This window comes from Neofelis nebulosa, chromosome 15 (assembly GCF_028018385.1).
Source record: "Neofelis nebulosa isolate mNeoNeb1 chromosome 15, mNeoNeb1.pri, whole genome shotgun sequence".
Classification (NCBI taxonomy): domain Eukaryota; kingdom Metazoa; phylum Chordata; class Mammalia; order Carnivora; family Felidae; genus Neofelis; species Neofelis nebulosa.
In genome coordinates this window covers 75,027,947-75,046,755 of record NC_080796.1, presented here as the reverse complement: position 1 = coordinate 75,046,755, position 18,809 = coordinate 75,027,947, and the positions used below count along the sequence as shown (strand labels likewise).

The following is an 18,809-nucleotide window of genomic DNA, read 5'->3' as shown; positions in this document are numbered from 1 at the left end:
GAGACGCCCCAAACACGGACCCCACTTGCTGGCATCCGGCACCCAGCGTCAGGCGGCCACCCAAGGCCGCCTCATCGTGACCCGCCCGCCACAAAAATAAAGCGCAGCGTGGTTTACGGGAACAGACGCGGGCTCTGAGGGCAGGCAGATCCGGATGCCAAGCCCGCTTGCTTTATCTGTCGGGGCCTCAGATCCCTCGCCGCGAACTGTGATCAGTAGTAACTGCCTTTCAGGGCGATTGTGAAAATGACCTGAAACGGGTGCCAGGGAGACACGACGGTGGTTAACGTCACTGAGCACTTGCTCTGTGCCGGGCACATTTGCCCCGCTGACTCACAACGACCCTACGAGGCAGGTGCCGGTTTTCTAGAGGCCCAGAGGCGCCGAGCCGCCCGCACCGGGTCAGCCAGCCAGTCTGCGGCACAGCCCGGCTTCAAACCGCGGATTTGGCTCTGGCGCCTGTGGTCTCTGGGGCTGCCCCCCATGGCTTCTCAGCCCTGGCCGCGCATCAGGATCCTCCGTGGGGCTTTGGAAATGATGAGCGCTTTGCTGTCACCCTGGCAGATTCTGACTCGGTAGGTCTGGGATGAGGTCCGAGAACGTGTAGTTTGGGGGAGCTCCCCGGGGGATCCCGACGTGCCGAGAACCGGTGGGGGTTGAAGTAAACGGTGGTTGTTATCAGCAGAGGGAGGGCGATGCGGAGGGCTTTGCACAAGTGGGTCTTGAGGGATGCGGCAGAATTTTCTTGGCAGAATGTAGGTAAGGGCTCTCCAGGCAGAGGGAACATGCAAACCCCCGGGACTACAAGTACGTGAGACTCTGGCCCCAGTTGTATGTGTGTGTGTGTGTGTGTGTGTGTGTGTGTGAGCCAGAGAGCCACAGAGGCGGAGGGATGAGGAAAGGGGGGCAGGATGTGGGGAGGCTGGCAAGTGGGCTGGGGTCCCCCTGGGACAGAATTAGGAATCACGGGGAAGCACGTGGACTTCATCCCGGAGAGCACGTGAGGAGCTGTCCTGTGGGCGCGACAGCATCTGATCTGTAGATGGTCTTTATTTGGAAGCCCGTCTTTGATTCCAAGAATTGTGGCATATTGAGGGAAAAGGAAGAGAGCAATTTACAATTAATTTAGCCAGAAGCATCACAGCACTTTCGGTGGAGAAGAGAGTAGATTGCTGAAAATTGAATGCGCCGTGAAGTGGCTATTACTTCACTGGCTTCAGTTCGGAAGAAAAGGGAGGAAGAAAGGGTATTTCCACAGCACGGGGTACGGAGGCATGACGGGGGGAGGGGACACCGGTCTCCGGGCCGGGCCTCACCCTGTGGATGGTGGCAAGAAGGCCCTAAGTCGCTGCCTAGCACTCCATGTGCACCATCGATCTGCTTCTGCTCTCGTTTGGGTCACTTCCAGCGTTTTGCTTGTTTGCTTTACAAATAACACTGGGTCGCTGGATATGCACACACTCAGCTTCTTCACTAATGCCAGATCGGGTCCCGAGTAGCTGTGCCCGTTGCATCCCCACTGGCCGTACTCCTAACGCTGGGCGTTCTCTGATTTTCAGATCTTCTCTGTCCCTCTCGCGGCTGCGAAATAGCAGGTCGTCATTTCCGGTGGCATCTCCTTGATCGCTAGTGAAGTGGACCATCCTGCCATGTTCCTGGCCATTTGTGATTCCTTCTCGGTGAAATTCCTGTTCCTTCTTGTGCCTGTTTTTCCCAGATTGGCTTCCTGGATTTTGTAAGTTGTACAAGTTGTAAACATCTCCCAGTCTGTGGTTCACCCTCTCACTTAACAGCAAGGGAATAGAAGGTTTTAATCTTGCGATATTCAGATTTGTCCATTATCCCCCTGTGGCCTGAGCTTTTGGAGTTTTGTGTCAGAAAAGATTTCCATTGTCTTCCGAAAGTGTCACAGGTTTTCTTTACGTTTATGTTTTTAACCCAACCAGAATTAATGTTTGTGTAGAGATGTAAATAATCATTGTTTCAGTGCTGTTGACTGAAAAGTCCATTTCTCCCCCAACTGATTTGCAAGGCCCGTCCTTAAATAAATCAAGTTTCCGTAAATGGATGAGTCTGTCAGCTGTCTGCTGTTTTCCGTTGTTCGGTCTGTGTGCCTTCCCCTGTTCAAAGACCACATCTCCTTGATTACTAGAGCTTTCTGACGAGCCTTCCTGATGCGCGGTGAGTCCTCCTACCTTGTTCTCCTTCAGAAATGTCGGGCTTTTTTTTTCTTTTTGTATCAGTTTTACAATCGGCCTGTCAGGGTTCACACGTGTCATGGATTTCGACTGGCATTACATTAAATTTATGGATTAATTTTGGGGACAGTAAGCATCTATATAAATCTGAACACGGATATTTTCCTGTTTATTTCAGCTTTCTCTATTGTCCTTTAATAATGTTCCATAATTTTCCCTGTGAAACTCCAGTACGTCTTTTGTTAGTTTATTGCTACATTTTTAAGACTTTTGGTTTCATTTTTAGATTTTTGGTTTCACTTCCTAGCTTCTTATTAATAGGGTATAGAAATGTAATTAATTTTTATCTGTTAAATTCGTATCTAGCAACTGCGAACTCTGTTTATAGAAATATTATAAACATTATTTTATTGTGGTATTATATAATATATTAATTAATAATATTATTGTTAATTCTAATGATTTTGCTCTACACGCTTTCGGGTAGACAGATGATTTTTTTCCTTTCTGATCCTTTCGCATGATTGTTCTAGCCATATCGCGATGCCAGGGCCCTCCTGCAGAAGTGGCAAGAGCAGGTGTCTTGATTTCATGGTGTCATGACGTATGATGTGTGTTGTAGGAAGATAACCTTTTGTAGATATCATTCATTGGGTTAAGAAAGGTGTCTTTTGTATTAATTTTCTGCTGCTGCGTAACAAGTTACCATATGTCCATGGTGCCCAACACACCTCTGTTAGCTCCGTTTGCATGGGTCAGCCTAGCTGCGGGGTTTGCTCCGAGCCCTACGGGAATGCAACCAGTGTACTGGCCAGGCTCCCGTCCCACCTGGAGCCTCGACGAGTCTTTTCCCCAAGCCCAATGAGATGGTCGACAGAATTCATCCCCCCCCGCAGCTGTCTGGCTGAGGGCCCTAGCTTCCTACCGGCCGTGGGCGGCCCTGTGGCTTCCTGCCACGCAGCCCTCTCCGTGGGCGGCTCACAGCACGTCTGCTTACGTGAATCTCTTGTGTCTGCTAAGGTGGAGTCTTCTGTAACGAGACCTAATCACAGGATTGACAGCCCCTCACCTTTGCCATATTCCTGCCCACACTCAACAGGAGGGGTTATTCTAGAGTGTGAGCCACTGGGTGATTGTACCACACGTTGGGTGCCCAGTTTGCTCAGTGTTTTTTTAATTAACCAATACTGAACTTGATTCATCTTTAAAAACCTATGATTACTGGGGTGCCTGGGTGGCTCGGTTGGTTAAGCATCCGACTTCAACTCAGGTCACGATCTCGCGGTCCGTGAGTTCGAGCCCCGCGTCGGGCTCTGGGCTGACGGCTCGGAGCCTGGAACCTGCTTCCGATTCTGTGTCTCCCTCTCTCTCAGCCCCTCCCCCGTTCATGCTCTGCCTCTCTCTGTCTCGAAAATAAATAAACGTTAAAAAATAAAAATAAAATAAAAAAACCCCCTATGATTACTAAATGATTTTTCTCTCTTGATGTGTTAATATGGTGGATTTTATTATTTTTCTAATATTAAGCAATCATATTTGGGAGCTAAACCTACACCCAGCATGAGGCTTGACTCACAACCCTGAGGTCAAGAGTCGCATGCTCTTCTGGCTGAACCAGTCAGGCACCCTGAACTTCATTTCAACATAAACTTTATTTCTATTTCTTTTTTTTTAATGTTTATTTATTTTTGAGAGAGAGAGAGAGAGCAGGGAAAGGTCAGAGAGAGGGAGACAGGATTCTCGCTGATAGCAGAGAGCCCAGAGATCACCAACCACGAGATCACGACCTGAGCTGAAGTCGGATGCATAACCGACAGAGTCACCCAGGTGCCCTCTATTTCTATTTCTCTTACTTTGTTATTTTTCTTATCAAATCCTGAAGTTACCAATATTTACCTTCCTTTCAAATAATACCAAGATGACTCTTACTGCGCTCATCACTGCGGTTATAACATGACACACGACACGACGTGATATGGAGTGACACGACACCACACGGACGACATGATGTGATGTGAGCCGACAGGACACAGGACACAAAATGACAGGGCATGGCATGACGTGGTATCACACTCCATGACATCATATGACATGGCATGATGTGATGGGTTGTTGCCTGCTTTGGTCTCTTCTTGTAGAACCCGGCTGCTTCATTTAACACGCTCCTCCGTGGCTCCCCCTCCTCCACCCCTTCCACCTTGCCGGAAGAGGTGCACCCCAGCGTCCATTCTGACACCCTCGCTTTCCTTGTTGTCTGATTTGATTTTTGTGTTTTAAACTTTTATTCCTCTTTCTTTCCTTCTTTCTTTCTTTCTTTCTTTCTTTCTTTCTTTCTTCTAGAGAGAGAGAGTGCATGAGTGGGGGAGAGGGCAGGGGGCAGAGGGAGAGAGAGAATTAAGGCAGGCTCCATGCTGAGCGCAGAGCCTGATGTGGGGCTCAATCCATGACTCTGAGATCGTGATCCGAGCCGAGTGGGACGCTCAACCGACTGAACCACCAGGTGCCCACGTTTTCCTTTAATTCTCATTCTGGTTACTCCTCTGGGAAATCAGACAAGTGCACAGAAGTTTGGTTCTTCTCCACCAGGACTCTTTATGTTGGATGTGGCCAAAAATCCACCTCTAAATGGCTTTGCTATAAAGCAAAGTTACTGGCTCAGGTGACTGGAAGATTCAGTCAGTGGCTCCGAGGATGTCACCAAGGTCCCCGTTGCTCTCCACCTCTGCTTTCTGTGTGGTTTTAGCTCACCCTCATGCCCCACACATTGGCCCCCTGTCAACCCCACCTCCCCCCTCGTGACACAAATGGTTGTATCAGTTCCTGGGGGAGACCGTCTTCTCTGGAAGCCTGGCTCTGGGACCCATTTGCCCACGTTGGCCTGATTTGAGCCAGCTGCCCATCCCTGAACGAGGGCGGTAAGGTAAGATAGTTGGCTGGAGCCTGCCCAAGCCCGCCACGTCTGGAAGTGGGATTCAGTCCCGCCCAAATGCATAGTGGAGGTGGGGGAGGGGTGAGTTCACATCCAAACCCGTGGCTATTGGCTGGAGCACCGGGAGAGTGGGTGCTCCACTCCCACCAGAGGCAATGAACGAGCGTGTCCCTCACCGTGCTCCTGGAGAGAGGACTGAGGCTGTCAGCACCTCTTCCTGACGTTCAGACAACGCCAGAGGGTTATTTGCTCACTGGACCCGAACCCAAACCGAATGGGGTCCCGTGGTCCCAAATTTGAGAGTCAAGTAAACGTTGTATTGCCATTCTCAGAAAAAATTCCCTGAGACATCCAAAGTAGAACTACGTTTAGGACTTCTGAATTCTGAAACTCCGCAGAATTATGTATCCACCTTCTCCTTCCAAGAGGCCAGGAGGTAGAAGGTGGGGAGGGTGTTTGAAGAAAGGACGGAAGCCCTGGCATTTCCCCCGATGAGTGACGGCGCGTGGGTGCCCCTGCCGTTCACGTTCTCTCGCAAGGAACACCTGACTGTTGCCAAGCGATACCCAGTGTTGGAGAGTCGGAGGCAGGACAGGTTTGGAAAGAAGCCTCTCCCTCGAGGACACTGCCCGTAGGCAGAGGCAACGCCGTGTCCTCGTCTCCCACTTCCGTTTTCCAGGGGACAGGACAGCATTTCCAGAGAGGCTATTGGGTGTGACTCATCCCTGGGAAAAATGAAGTGTAAATTTCAAATTCATGCTACCAAAATGAGATTAAGCTAGCCCTGGCCGATCTTCATGGACTCTACGCAGCAGTGACTGAAACAGGAGTCGGTGGCCTGGACCACCGCGAGCGTAATCCACCGTAATGCTGGGCATAGAATCGCATTATTTTAATAATCTCATTTAATGTCTCCTAACCAGTGGGGGCCCTTGGAGATTTGCAAGTGTTAGCTCTAAATTCTTTACACGAAAGGCAGATGAATTTGAAAGTGATCGTTGCCCCTGGAATATGGATACCCTTGTTTGCAGGGGGTCGGTAATGCGGGCGCTGGGCGTCCTGTGTGGTCCCCCTGGGTTCACGTGGCATTTGCGAGATGGACGGGGGCTCCGGGGTGAAGGCCGGACGGTGGAGAGGCGCCGGGCAGGCCTGGCTTTCCGCACCGGCACGGAAGGCGCCCGCGACGTGCCCGCGACGCGCCGGTTCCCTGCGCTAAGGTTTGCCTTGGGGCAGGTCACTTCTCTGGGCCGCGAGGTGCGGGTGTGACGCGCCCCGAGGAGCTTTCTCCCAGAGGCGCCGCGGTCCCCTGTGCCCCAGGTCGCTGTGCTCCCGGCTGGCCGGCAGGGGGCGCTGTCCCTCGAGGGCCCGGAATTTCGCCGAAGTGTCCGGATCCGAGAACCCGGCCCACTTTCGGCTTCCAGCTTTCACAGCTGCGCATCCACCTTCCTTAAGACAGAGGACAGCGTTTTATCTAAGGGCGAGAGGTAGTTGGGAGGGGGTCAGTGAGTGTCACTTGGCGGGCTACCTGCCTTGTGTTGGGTTTACCGAGTCACCGGCTAGAGAGGGCGTGTTACTTCTCGTGACCGTGTCCGGTAAGGAAGACGCGGCTGGACCCGCCAGGGGCCTTGCGCAGCGTGGCCCGGACGGAGCACCTGCCTGGAGGAGGGAGAGGGCGCGGCGGCCGGGCCCGGACCACTCCTGGCCGCCCCGAGAGCTTCGTGGGCAGAAGGGACAGGAGCCAGGCAGGCCGACAGGGAACGGAGCGGCGGGGGGAGCCCCGGCCCTCGTCCAGGTGTCACGCCCACGCTCCTCGCCAACTGTGTGGGGGCGGCGCAGGTCCCGGGGAGCGCCGGCCGGGCGGGTGCTGGTCACCTCACCAGGCTCCGGATCGGTGCTCAACTCTGGGCACCTCGTAGAACCGCCTGGGGGGCTCCAGGGTCTCGCGTTCTGGAGCAGCAGGGCTTGGGGGCGCTGAGCTTGCTGCCTCCCAAAGATTCCCGGGCGAGCAAGGGCTGACAACCTCTGCTCACGCCGGTGGAGTGAGTGGGGTGTAGCCTGCGGGCCCCTGTGTGACACCCAGGCTTGCGGGCTGCACACGCGTGTCCTCGCGCCCGTGGGCACACTCCCCTCCCCGCTCCAGGCTGCTTGGGACCGCATGTCTGCACGCCGGCCCCCGGTGTCCTGAGTCTGGCTCCTCCATCAGCACCAGCAAGATCCGGGCCTAAAACAGGCAGGCTTCTCCAGGGGCCTCTGCTCCCAACCTAAATTAAGATTTCCTCCTTTAAAAAGTCCTGTTTTCGCAAGTGTGGTCCAAGGGAAGGAAGCAGAGACAATTCGAGGAACTTGGCGGCCTGCACGTTGGGTGTTGGGTTGGAGCCCGCTCCCCTGTTGATGCCCTTTTCCTCGGGCCTCAGTTTGACAGGAGGTGGCAAAGACCACAGGCTCAGCCCTGCCTCAGTGGTGAGCCCCCACCCCGGCCTCGGAGGCCCCGCCCGGCCGCTCAGCTTCAGGGGCCGCTGGCCTGGTCTCTGCATGCCACCCTCGGGCCACCCAGCCCGGACCCCAAGCCTCCAGGTTCCTGCTCACTCCCGATGCGCTGAGAACTCGGGGCCGAGTTTTGGGGACCCCCCCCCCCTTACAGCAGCCACTCGCGCTGCTTTTCTCCAGCTCTGGTCCCAGTGCAACACTGGCGGTGATAGCCGTTCCCTGGGGGGAGGGAGGTGCCTTACTGACACTCGAGGTCCTGGGCCTAGAGGAGTCACCGGTTATAATCCCTGAGTTGTGATGGATTCACGCGTGAGGGAGTTTTGGAAGCAAGCTTTAAGGAAGGGACAGCAGCAGAAACGTGGCTGGATACATATTCGAAGATCTGATTTATGTCTACTAGCTTAGAAAAAGTCCCACATATTAGGTATGATTTTTTTCTTTCTTAGAAATCTAGGTTTTTGTTTTTAATTTATTTATTTGAGAGAGGGAGAGCACGTGTGGGGAGAAGGGCAGAGGGAGAGCGACAGAGAATCCCAAGCAGGCCCTGAGCCGGCAGCATGGGGGCCGCTGGGGCTCAATCCCGTAACTGCGAGATCATGACCTGAGCCCAAATCGAGAGTCTGCGCTCAACTGACTGAGCCCCTGGGCGCACCGCTACTATTTCTGAATTTCTGAAAGCGCCTAAATTCTGTTCTTCTAATTTTTGTCTAGAGCCACAGAAAAATCCCTGGGGAGGAAAGTGAGGGTCTGGTGGTTTCAGTTCAGGGACTGATTTTCCAGACGCTGGCCACCAAGACTTCTTAGTTATGAGTCCACAAATGTGGCTGCAGCTGCGGGACAGCTGAGGGGACAGCTGAGGGGCATCTGTGGGGACAGCTGTGGGCATCTGTGGGGGAAGCTGTGGGGACAGCTGAGGGGACAGCTGAGGGGACAGCTGAGGGGAAGCTGCGGGGACAGCTGCAGGGCCCTGTTGTCTTTCTGGCCCCCTCTGCCATCGGGACGTCTCTTCTGATCGGTACTATGAGCGGCCCTTCACCTCTCTGGGGCAGCCCGGGCTGTCATGAGCTTTCACCACCTGGGCGGGGAGCTGGAGAGATTGAGTTGACTTTTTTTTTTTTTTTTTTTTTAAATTTTTTTTTTTTTTCAACATTTTTTATTTATTTTTGGGACAGAGAGAGACAGAGCATGAACGGGGGAGGGGCAGAGAGAGAGGGAGACACAGAATCGGAAACAGGCTCCAGGCTCCGAGCCATCGGCCCAGAGCCTGACGTGGGGCTCGAACCCACGGACCGCGAGATCGTGACCTGGCTGAAGTCGGACGCTCAACCGACTGCGCCACCCAGGCGCCCCGAGTTGACTTTTTTAAAGAAGTCAAGTGCCTGCCCGAGCACATGAGCTCATGGAAACCTGGTGACCCTCCCCGGGCTCCCTGGGGGCTTCTAACCAGGGGGGCCGGCCCCTCACAAGCTGCCACCCTGTGGAAAGACAAGACCTGTGGCTAAGGTAGAGAAGCTGATCGATCCGGGTGGCTGTTTTGTTGTAGAAAGGCAGGGCACGGGATCCTAGAAAGTTCCCCGGGGCCCCTCTGCCGGCCTTCTGGGACGGGTTCCCGCCTCGCTCGGGACGGAACTCCCCACTTGTGCTCCTGTGTGGCCCTGAAAGGACGCAGTGGTTGGAACTGACCTCAACCCTGTCCCCTGCAGTTTCGTCTGCCCGTCGCCCGAGCCGGGCACGGCACGTGTGGACCCCTTCCGACGCTGACGTGTGAAGAAAAGGGGGCACTGGCTTCAGAGACCACAGAGTGAACCGTCACAAAATTACCAAATCTCTGTAACTGCCGGCATGTACACACTCCCACCGAGGGAAAACAAGAGTCACCAGAACAGAAAAATATTTTCCAAGGGAAAGATGGCTTTCCTCTTCGGTGACCTGAGAAAATTGACCACGGTTCTATTCAACACCTTCAGGCACTTGACATTTTTTTTTTTTTAATATCCTTTACCTTTTTAATAAAAAGTAAAAAACAAAAAAAATACATCAATGTCCTGAATAGAACCTCTCTATGTAAAGGTGTCACTAAACAAATAACATAGGACCAGACAGAATAAATGGGGCTGCAAAGAGCAATAGAACATATTATGAAGCGCTTATGCGTGTCTATGTATATTGTATGTGAATGTGCAGGTGCCTGTGTGCACCTATGTGTGTATAAATATGTAAATATTTGCCTACATACGTCACACACACACATATTTATACTGACCTCTTGAGATCGAAGTCCAAGGCACTTTTTACAATGAACAGGTTAAAGCCATTAATTCAGAACACGACTGTTTCTGGGTACATATCGATTTGTGGCGCCCACATCGCAAGTCCCGTCTTCCGTTGCTCACCTCGGAGTGTCTCCGGTGGGTGTCATGACTGAGAGACCAGGAGTGTCTCTAGGCGATTAAACCAACTCCCCTTGCTAGTTCTCTCGAGGGAGGCGAGCGCCCACTGATGGGCGTCGCGGAAGTCACACAGCTCTCTTGCTCTGTCCCGCCTGAGCAGGGCCGGGCCACCCTCCCGCCAGCCCCGCTGGCACAGGCTAAAACCAGAAACCCGGAAGGGGCCTCGAGGTGGCTCTAGGCTACAAAGCAAGTTTTAGAGGAATTAGACTGGGAGAAGACCGCCCGTTTTGTACACGTTATATGACCTCGAGTGCAACTGTTTTTGTCCTCGTGATCGTACAGGACTTGACCTCATCGGGTGATTCTGTAAAGGAGGGTCAAAGAACAAATGGTTTAATTCTCCAGCTACCGCTTAACGTGCACACGGATCACTTGGGGATCTTGTGAAAACGCCAAGTTTCATTAAGTGGGGGGGGGGGGGGGGCGAGAGTCTGCATTTCTAAGTTCCCAGGGGCTGCTGGTGCGTCTGTGGGCCACACTGTGCGTCCAGCCACAAACCCGAATTCCTGGCAAGGTCCGCTCTCCCCAAATCAAGAGTTTGCATTTGGTTTTCTTGCTCTAGACCGAAGAGTAACTTTGAGGGGTAAACAAGAATGCACCTGCTCTCTATGAACGTAAAAGTCTTAGTCTGAGAGGCTCTGGAAGAAACAGCCAAAAAAGTTCTGTTTAGCAGCAGAAAAGCAGTGAGGGACAGATCAATTACCACCAGCACATTCATCAGTTAATTGTAAAATTGAGAACAAACTAATTTCCTTTACCCAGTGCTAAACACAGGCGTCCTGCAGTCTGACGGAGCCCAGCCTCACGCGTAACGGAGGGCAGCGCGGACACCGAGAGAGTTTCCTTCACTAAAGACAAAGCGCGAGCAGCCTGAAGCTGGCCGTTTGGAGACTTCTCTTTCAGACGCTCGAGTCACTGACGCCTGGGCCTTCTACACTCGAGCTTGAGAGGGCCCCACCCTGCCCCAGAGAAAGCCTGTTGCCCTGCACTCTGAGCAAGTCTGCGAGAACTTCCAGTCTGGGGAGAAAGGAGACACAGTCCCAGGGGTCCTGGGGCTCCACGCTTCGCACCTGTGCGGTATTAGCCCGAAGTGAGGAAAACGAGAGAGGGGCCTCCTGGGGGGAGGCCCACGGATTCTAGAAAACCTTTGTTCTGTAACCAAACACATCCTGTTTTCATCTGGAAATAGTCCCTCCGTCATTCAGAGGAGGGAAGTGAGAAATTCTACATGTGTCTCAGCTATTCAGACGGTGGGGGGGGGGGGTGGGGGGGTGGGGCGCGGAATTCGTGAGTTGCGTAAGGAGAGAATTTCCCCCAATTCTGCCAGTGAAGACAGCGTCGGTTGAGGCTCCCTTCCTCTCAGCTACACTGGCAGGAAGGGAGCCCGGCTCTGCTGGGTCCAGCTGTTCACTGCTTCCTCCCTCCCTCTGGGCCGAGCCCCGTGTGGGGGTAAACACGGGGAGCCCCTGCTTCCTCCAGGGGCTCGCGCCTGCACGCTGGGTCTCACTGGGCCTCACTGGGTCTCACTGGGCCTCACTGGGTCTCACCGGGTCTCACTGGGTCTCACTGCACCTGCGGAAGTGAAGCTCCAGGTCTGGTCTGACGCTGACACAGATAAGCTCACAGCGCCTAGATTTTGAGCCTTGTGTCACAGGAGCACAGGACTCTTCCTGGACCCAATTCTGACGTCCCTGAAGGCAAAGCCGGGTGGCCGAGTTTGAGACCCCTATCATTTACATATTTATGTAGCAGGGTCTTTGCGTTTACACAGAAAGAACCTGAGCATTTTTCGAACTGGCCGGGCACAGCTACCAGGGGGGTCATGGCTTTTAAAATCTCATCTGCAATGGCTTGATAGAATTTAGGGTAGAATTTTTCCTCTAAGCTTGGAACAGGGTTCTTTTGTCTCCAGTGGGCAGGTCTTGGAGAATCAGACTGTGACGGCTCTGTGGGTCCGGGTCGGCAGGGGTCTTTAACAGTGATGTGCACTCAGAAACAGGTGTTGGGAGAGCGGGCGACGCGCAGGCCGCCAAGGACTAGTTTGATACAAAATGTGAATTGAAAGTTACAATATATTTTATAATATAGCAATATATTTCATATTTAAAATAAACTTATGCTTTCTCCTATCATTAAAAAATAGCAAGCAGTACAGAGGCAAGATGCAAATTCATACTGAAGGTCACGTGATTCTGAACACAAACGCTCCACTTTCTAAGTCGGCCACGAACGTGTTCCCTCCGCTAAATCCCGCCGCTCTCTCGTCTCCTCTTCTGTTCGGTGCACAACGCGGAGTCTGGGACCGGAGTGAGTAGTGGCGCCATTAAAACCTCTGACGAAGGTGGCTGGGTCCTGGCTGGGACTGTTCGACACGGCCGGAGGCTGTCCTTCCTCTGGGAACACGGCTGCTCCCGTCACAGTCATACTGGATTTGTCACTGATTTTTTTTTTTTTTTTTTTTTTTTGGCTATAAATTCAGCATTTCTTTGGGATCCTAACTACAGGTTGGTGTTAAATTTTGTGCTTTTCCTCCATCAGCTTGATTGGTCACGACACTTCTTTAGTTTCAACACACGGTCCGGCCCAAGATGCGGCTTCCAGAATGCGCTTCTCAGGCACGTAAACAACCGTCACTCGACAGTTGGCACCTGGGCGTGGAGGTCAGACGTTGGAGCTTCGAGGACGGTTTTGTTCAGAAGGAACTCCAGCCCATGCGGGGCGTTTCCAGGGATAGTCACAGTGCCTTTCCTCTCTGTGTGTGCTCACACTCCCCTGCGCTCACACTGCCCTGTGCGGAGTGCCGTTTCCACCTATCTCGGCAAAAACCCTACGTGTCACCCGTCTGACGGGAACTTAACGTTAACTTCCACCCGTGCAGCCCAGGCGAAGCACACTCGCCTCTACTAGCCGGCCGGGGGCTGGCGGTCCAGCCGGGCCCCTGGGACACCCTCGCCTGGCGCCATCGATGGCCCCAATCTCACTTGGGGTTTCCTTTGGTGGCAGCAGATAAGGAAGGGACGATGTCTAGGGCATCACTGCGCCGGCCGCCACGCCGGAGGCCACCGGACGGCCACGTGAGGTGCGGGGGCAGCGTCGTCGAGTTCCTGGGGCGGCATCATGGCCACCGGCCAGCCTGACTCTGCTTCGGAGCCACTGTTGGGGAAGCGGGATGAGTGCCCGGGAGTGGGGACGCACGCCGGGATTTAAAGCAGTAACTTACGGGTGGTGCAAGGACTTCCCGGAATCTTGGCTGCGACGCCTGTGGTCTGGGGTGAAACACTGGTCCTGGGTGGGGGAGGAGCCGGGGCCCGTGTGGCAGTCCCGGGTCCCTCCTGCTAATTTCCCTTCCCAGGTGAGGTGTCCTCATTGCTTTCTGGTGACTCTCGTGCACATTCACACGCAACTCCCAAGCGTGGGCTCGACGGGACCCGGTGTGGCTGCTGCCGAAGGCCAGCGCGACTCTGTCGTAAAATCTACGGAGTACTTTGTACTTAGGGGAGCTACCTATCGGCTTCCCTTTAAGCACAGAGAAACCGAGGTGTGAGGTGGTGACGTTAACTGGCCAAAGGCATGGGTCCAGCATTGGAACTTCATTACTCCGATTCTGTATCTCTAGCTTTCTTCCTGCTCCTCTCCTTCATCCACGTGGAAATCACTGGAACTCTGAGGGGGGATTCCTCAAATGTATCAGAATCATTATTTCTTCAACGCTGTTCCTTCTTGGCCTGTAAGCGGCAGCTGTCCTGGCTCACTCGAGACTGGCTGGCGAGGGCGTCCTCTGTGCCTCCTCATTTATGAAGTCGCCGCTACGCGCCCGGCACCCGCTGAGGCTGGAAGGTAGCCACGACCCAGGGCCCCACCCCCCTCGTTCTCTCGAGTGGCGTTAAGCATTTTTAGAGATATCACGTCATGACGTTGCACGTCATGAGGACGGTAACAGCAGTTCAGACACTTTATGACAATTTATTGATGTCGTGGCCTTCGATCCAAAAGAGGCAGGTTTTTATTGGGACTTCAGTCTAAGGAGGAGCGAGCCCCAAGTCTGGTTGAATTTGCCAACTGACGCCACGTCCCGAAATTCCACAGAGACCAGCGGTCTTAGAGTATCACAGTCCATCCCTGACTTTACAGCACATGAGGCTACAATATGGCTTAAGTGACGGTGGGGTGGCTCTGGAGTTTTAATTCAAGTGTCTGGATATTTTAGGGACTCGTAGGTATTTTATCTGGCACTGAGTTATCAGAAAAGGTACAGGAGGGCTCTGCCATTGGGTCGGCCTTCCGCGAGTGGGCAGAACTCAGTTCAGCATTAGAGTGAGGTCACTGTGAGTGAGAGTTTTACGTTAGTTCACACAGCCGATTCTCCAGCAGACAATTAAATCTCCACTGCCACCAGACTCGGAACGAGGGAACGAGAAGGCACAGCAATCACCCGCTACCTGGTCCCATCTGTCTGTGACGCTGAGGCACAGCGGGATTAGCCACAAGGCAGGCTATGGGGAGGAAACCGGGGGGGGGGGGGGGAACTACACTTTGGATGATCGATACTGAGGTCATCAAGGTCGATTGCACTCACAGGAGAGCGGATAACTTCCCCACATGAAGCTGAGGGGCTCCGTCAGGGATGTGCCCTCCCGTTTACGGTCACAAGATTGGCAAAGACTGGATCACTTTTGAAGACTGGGCACGGTGCCGAGGAAGAAAACTCCACACAGCCGCTGCACTGCCGTGAGCTCACGTCCTGCCGCAGACGCCCCTGGGTTTCCGGGGGGCCGGTGGCCTCTGCTTCCAGAGAAGACTCCAGCCCCTCTTTACCAGTGTCGCCAGCTTGGTCTTCGGCGTTCATTTCGGCGCACCGCATTAGTGAGGGGTTGGAGAATTACCCGCAGACCTCGGTGGCTCAACGGTGGTCTGTGCAGGGGGGTGGCCGTGGAATCTTGCGTGCCATTTATTTGAAATTAAGACTAACCCCCTGTGAGCGGGAACGTGCGCCCACACGTCATGGGTCACAGCGGAATGGAAAGGGCGGGCGGGAGGTAACGGGCGGGGACCGTTGGTCCGCGACCGGGGCTGGAGGGCGCAGCGTGCCGGACGCGGTCTCCGCCTCGGGAGTGGAATTAATGCCGTAAAGAAACCGCATGGTTATTTCACCTGCCTCCACACCCGTTTACATGCTCGGCTGCACCGCCACTGAGAACAGGAGCACCATTCTTGGGACACGAAAAAGGAGGCTGATCTGTCAGATGACTGACAGTTAAAAGAACAAGTAGAAAAAGAAAGAGCCAACAGCAGGGGCGACAGGCGCGATGTGCAAAACACCCAACGGACGTGTTCCCCGGTCACCACGAGGAGAACAAGCCCGTTTAGGGAAAATGGCAGCAACAGAAAGAGAGAAAAGGGGAAGGTCAGCAAGACGCCTGATCTTGCCCGGTTCCAGGGTCACCCGCCTCCTGCCATCTAGCGACTCCCTTGTCCCTAGAAGGCCTGGCCCAGTTGATGTCAGGACGTCAGAGACGTGACAATGTCCTGCGCAAAGGGAGGCCGACCGTTTGCAAATGACACCCTTCCCTGAAGAGACGGGATACCGCGAACGGTGTCGTTCGCCGCCCCGCAGCCGAAGTCGAGGACCTCACGACGGGAGTGGTGACAGGGCACGTGACGGCTGCGTCACAGCACACGGGTGGTGGCCAGACACAGAGTAGTAAGGGACCGCGTCCACGCGCCTCGCCTCCCAGCGCCTGTCACGACACTGGGTCTTCACGCTTCTCAAGTTTCTTGGAGTTTGAGACACATTCGAGTAGTTTTCGCACCAACATCACCGTGGCACAGAACAGGCTGCTGACAAGCCCGCGTCATCTGTCCCGGCCCACAGGGCTCCCTGAGGGTCCCGTTATTCTCGGAATCTTTCGCTTTGAGGCGGTCTCAGGCCAGGTAGAAGGGACCACGCCCCCCCCCCCCCCCTCCACTTCTTCCAGCTCGGTGGCCCCCAGGTAGGGACTTGGGCCCCTGTGCGCTCCTAACACCTGGGGCTGGAGCCCTGCAGCTGCGCGAATGCAGCCGAGCAAAGCCCCGGATGTGCTGGTCCTCACTCAGGTGTCACTGGGCTGCCCCTCCCGGCGCGTGTGTGCGCCCACGTGCAGGGACCCCGTGCCCTGCCCTCACGTGCTCCATGGGAACACGGCTGGCTCAGATATACGGAGAAACTCTGTGGGGCTGTTATTTTTAGAAGACTGCTCATCCCTCCGGAATGCCAACAAGTCTGGCTGGGCGTTCATCTCTAGCCAAGCAAGCGGGGTGCGCCCCCAGGGTGAGGTGCCCTCTCTAGCCTGCGTCTTTAGGGAAGCTCAGAATATGCCCGACACTAGCAAACCCCCTGAGCTGAAAGCACCCACATTCAGATTCAAGCCAACTCCACGTGCATTACAGAGCGCCTACTGTGTGCACAGTAAGGTACCGGGTCCCCTTCTAGTGGGTCAAGTTCAAACGAGAAAAGACCTGGGTTGAATGTGGGGTGTGTGCGTGCACAGATGTGCAAACACACAGGTTTATATGGGTATTAATATTGGATGAAAATCTGGCTTTTTACTTTTTTTTTTTTTTTTTTGGTCTAAATTGGGTTTTATGACTCCGGCATGAGAGGAGACAGCGCCTGTTTTGGCCGGTGTCATCCAGAGGCAAGGAGAGGGGTGTGCCCAGGAACCCGGTGAGGAGCCCACGCCCAAGCCTGACACCGCCCCCGGGGGACCCTCCTCTGAGCTCCTTCCCCGTCGGCCCCTTCCGTGCACCTGTCTGCCCCCCCCACCCCCGCTCCCGCGCGAGACCGGAGACCGCGCGTGGATTTCTGTTCTGCGCCACCGCTTCCTGTCCCCCCCCCCCCCCCCCCCCCCCCGTCTTCCCGCTCCCAAGTGGAGGCACCTAAACAAAGATTAGATTTCCGGTTTCGAGGCGTATCCAACCAAGCACGCCGAACGAACGGGAGCTACTTAATTAGCCGGTCTCTCTTCTTTGCGCTCCCTGGTCTGATCGTTCCTTGATGGCGCAGTGACCAGGACAGAGTCGATTTGCATCTTAAGACCTATGGGTTCCGCTTCCGGAGCGGGCGTTCATTTAGCAGCTGCTGGAGCTCGTGTACGGGGTCGGGAAGGAGGCGGAGCTGACCCCGAGGGGGCTGTCGGAGGGCGGGGGCGTGTGCGGGGTGCCCGCCGCGCCCACCCGGGCCTCGGCGAGGGCAGACAGGAGCTGCTGCTGCTGGCGGAGCGCGTCGGCGATGAGGAGGGGCAGGGAGCTGAAGCCGGCCGCCAGGTGCTCCAGCTTGGACTCCAGGCTGGCGATCTGCTTCTCCAGGTCTTCGCTGCGGTCGTTGAGCTCCGTGATCAGGTCGTACATGACGTTCTGCATCTGGACGGAGAGACGGGCACGGGTCGGCACGGGTCGGTCGGCCCCGGGGCTGCGGCAGAACCAACGCTCCCAGGCCGCGCGGGGGCAACGCCCGCACCAGCGCGTCCGGTCCGGCCGACCACGGACAGGGCCTTACCTTCCGGAGACCTGGAGGTGCGGGCGCGCCGAGTACCGACGCGCCGCGTGGGAACGGCGACGGCCCGTTAGGAAATGCGTTTAATGGGGAAAGAGCTACTGTTTCTCAGAGCGGGGAGTCTCCGGACCGTCTTCGGGCCCTCGCTGACCCGACGGCTCCGCTCAGAGGCTGCGGGAGCCTGACGGTCAAAGACAGGGCAGTGGGCGGGGCCACGGTCCAAGCACGCGTCTGCAGCCCGGCGGCAGGCCCCGGGCCCCTCTGAACGGTGGGCTCCTTATCGAGCAGGAGTTAATAATAACTGCACGTGGCCCCGGCACCTTGGCCCCCGGCTGCTCCCAGCACCGTGGCCTGCAGAGTGGTGGGTGTCGGTGAGGGACCTAACCCCTCCCTGGGTGGCCCGCGGCCACGCGGAGTTCCTCATGGGGTCGCAGCCCCTCCCCTGCCCGGGCAGCGGGGAGGGATGCCGCCTCGTCGGGCACCCCCCCCACCCCCAAGGGCCGGCTGAGGCCTTTGTCCATGTGCCACGGTTCAAAGTCCGCCTCCGTCCTGTCCTGTCTCCTTTACTCGCGATCGGGCCCCCCAGGAAGCCTCCCGCCTCACTGCCGTCTCCCGGAGCCCGTCGACCTGCCCTGTGTCCCGCGCCCGCTTCATGGCGCAGCCCCGCCCACGCCCGCTCCAGGTCCTGCCCACCTGCTCCCGTCCCCTTCCCTACCACCTTCTGTGGCGCTAGCCCACTTCTTACCCCTGAGTGTCTGTCCTTGTCTGCGTCACCCACTGTGTCACCCACTGGGAGGGGGACTCCTTCAGGGCAGGGACCCTTCCTTGGTGGGCTCCCTGATGTGTCTCAAGGGCCTAAAACAGACCCTGGCACGTGGGAGAAGCTCCACGAACAGTCGTGGACGGGGTGGGGGGTGGATGTCCGGGCCACGTGGTGGGACACAGTTCACAGCACAGATTATCCCCGCGTACCTAGAAGTTTCCTCAGCGTTTACCACCGAGACCTGAGTGTCTGGAAGCAAGGGAAGAAGACCGCGAGGGCCCCAGCCGGGGCTGCCTATGAACGGACCCCGAAGGAGGCCGTGGAACAGGGGCAAAGAGGGGAGCCCCCAGGGAGCTGAAAATCAAGTGAAACTCAAGAGCCATCAAATAAGCTTGCTCCTCAGAGGGAAGTCGTAAGACGGTCAGAGCAGAGCTAACAAACGGGGCTCAGG

The 18,809-nt window shown here is 55.5% G+C and overlaps 1 protein-coding gene across 4 annotated transcripts in view; it reads right to left on the bottom strand.

Annotated features, from left to right (window-relative positions):
* Positions 1-16,982: 16,982 nt before the first annotated feature.
* Positions 16,983-18,809, bottom strand: part of KCNN3 (potassium calcium-activated channel subfamily N member 3) — a 114,571-nt gene continuing 112,744 nt past the window's right edge. For all 4 annotated transcript variants that reach the window (XM_058702292.1, XM_058702297.1, XM_058702296.1 and 1 more), the window contains one exon: positions 16,983-17,462. In XM_058702292.1, coding sequence (XP_058558275.1) covers positions 17,172-17,462 — 291 coding nt within the window. In that variant the 3' untranslated portion in view covers positions 16,983-17,171. The remainder of the gene's footprint in view (positions 17,463-18,809) is intronic.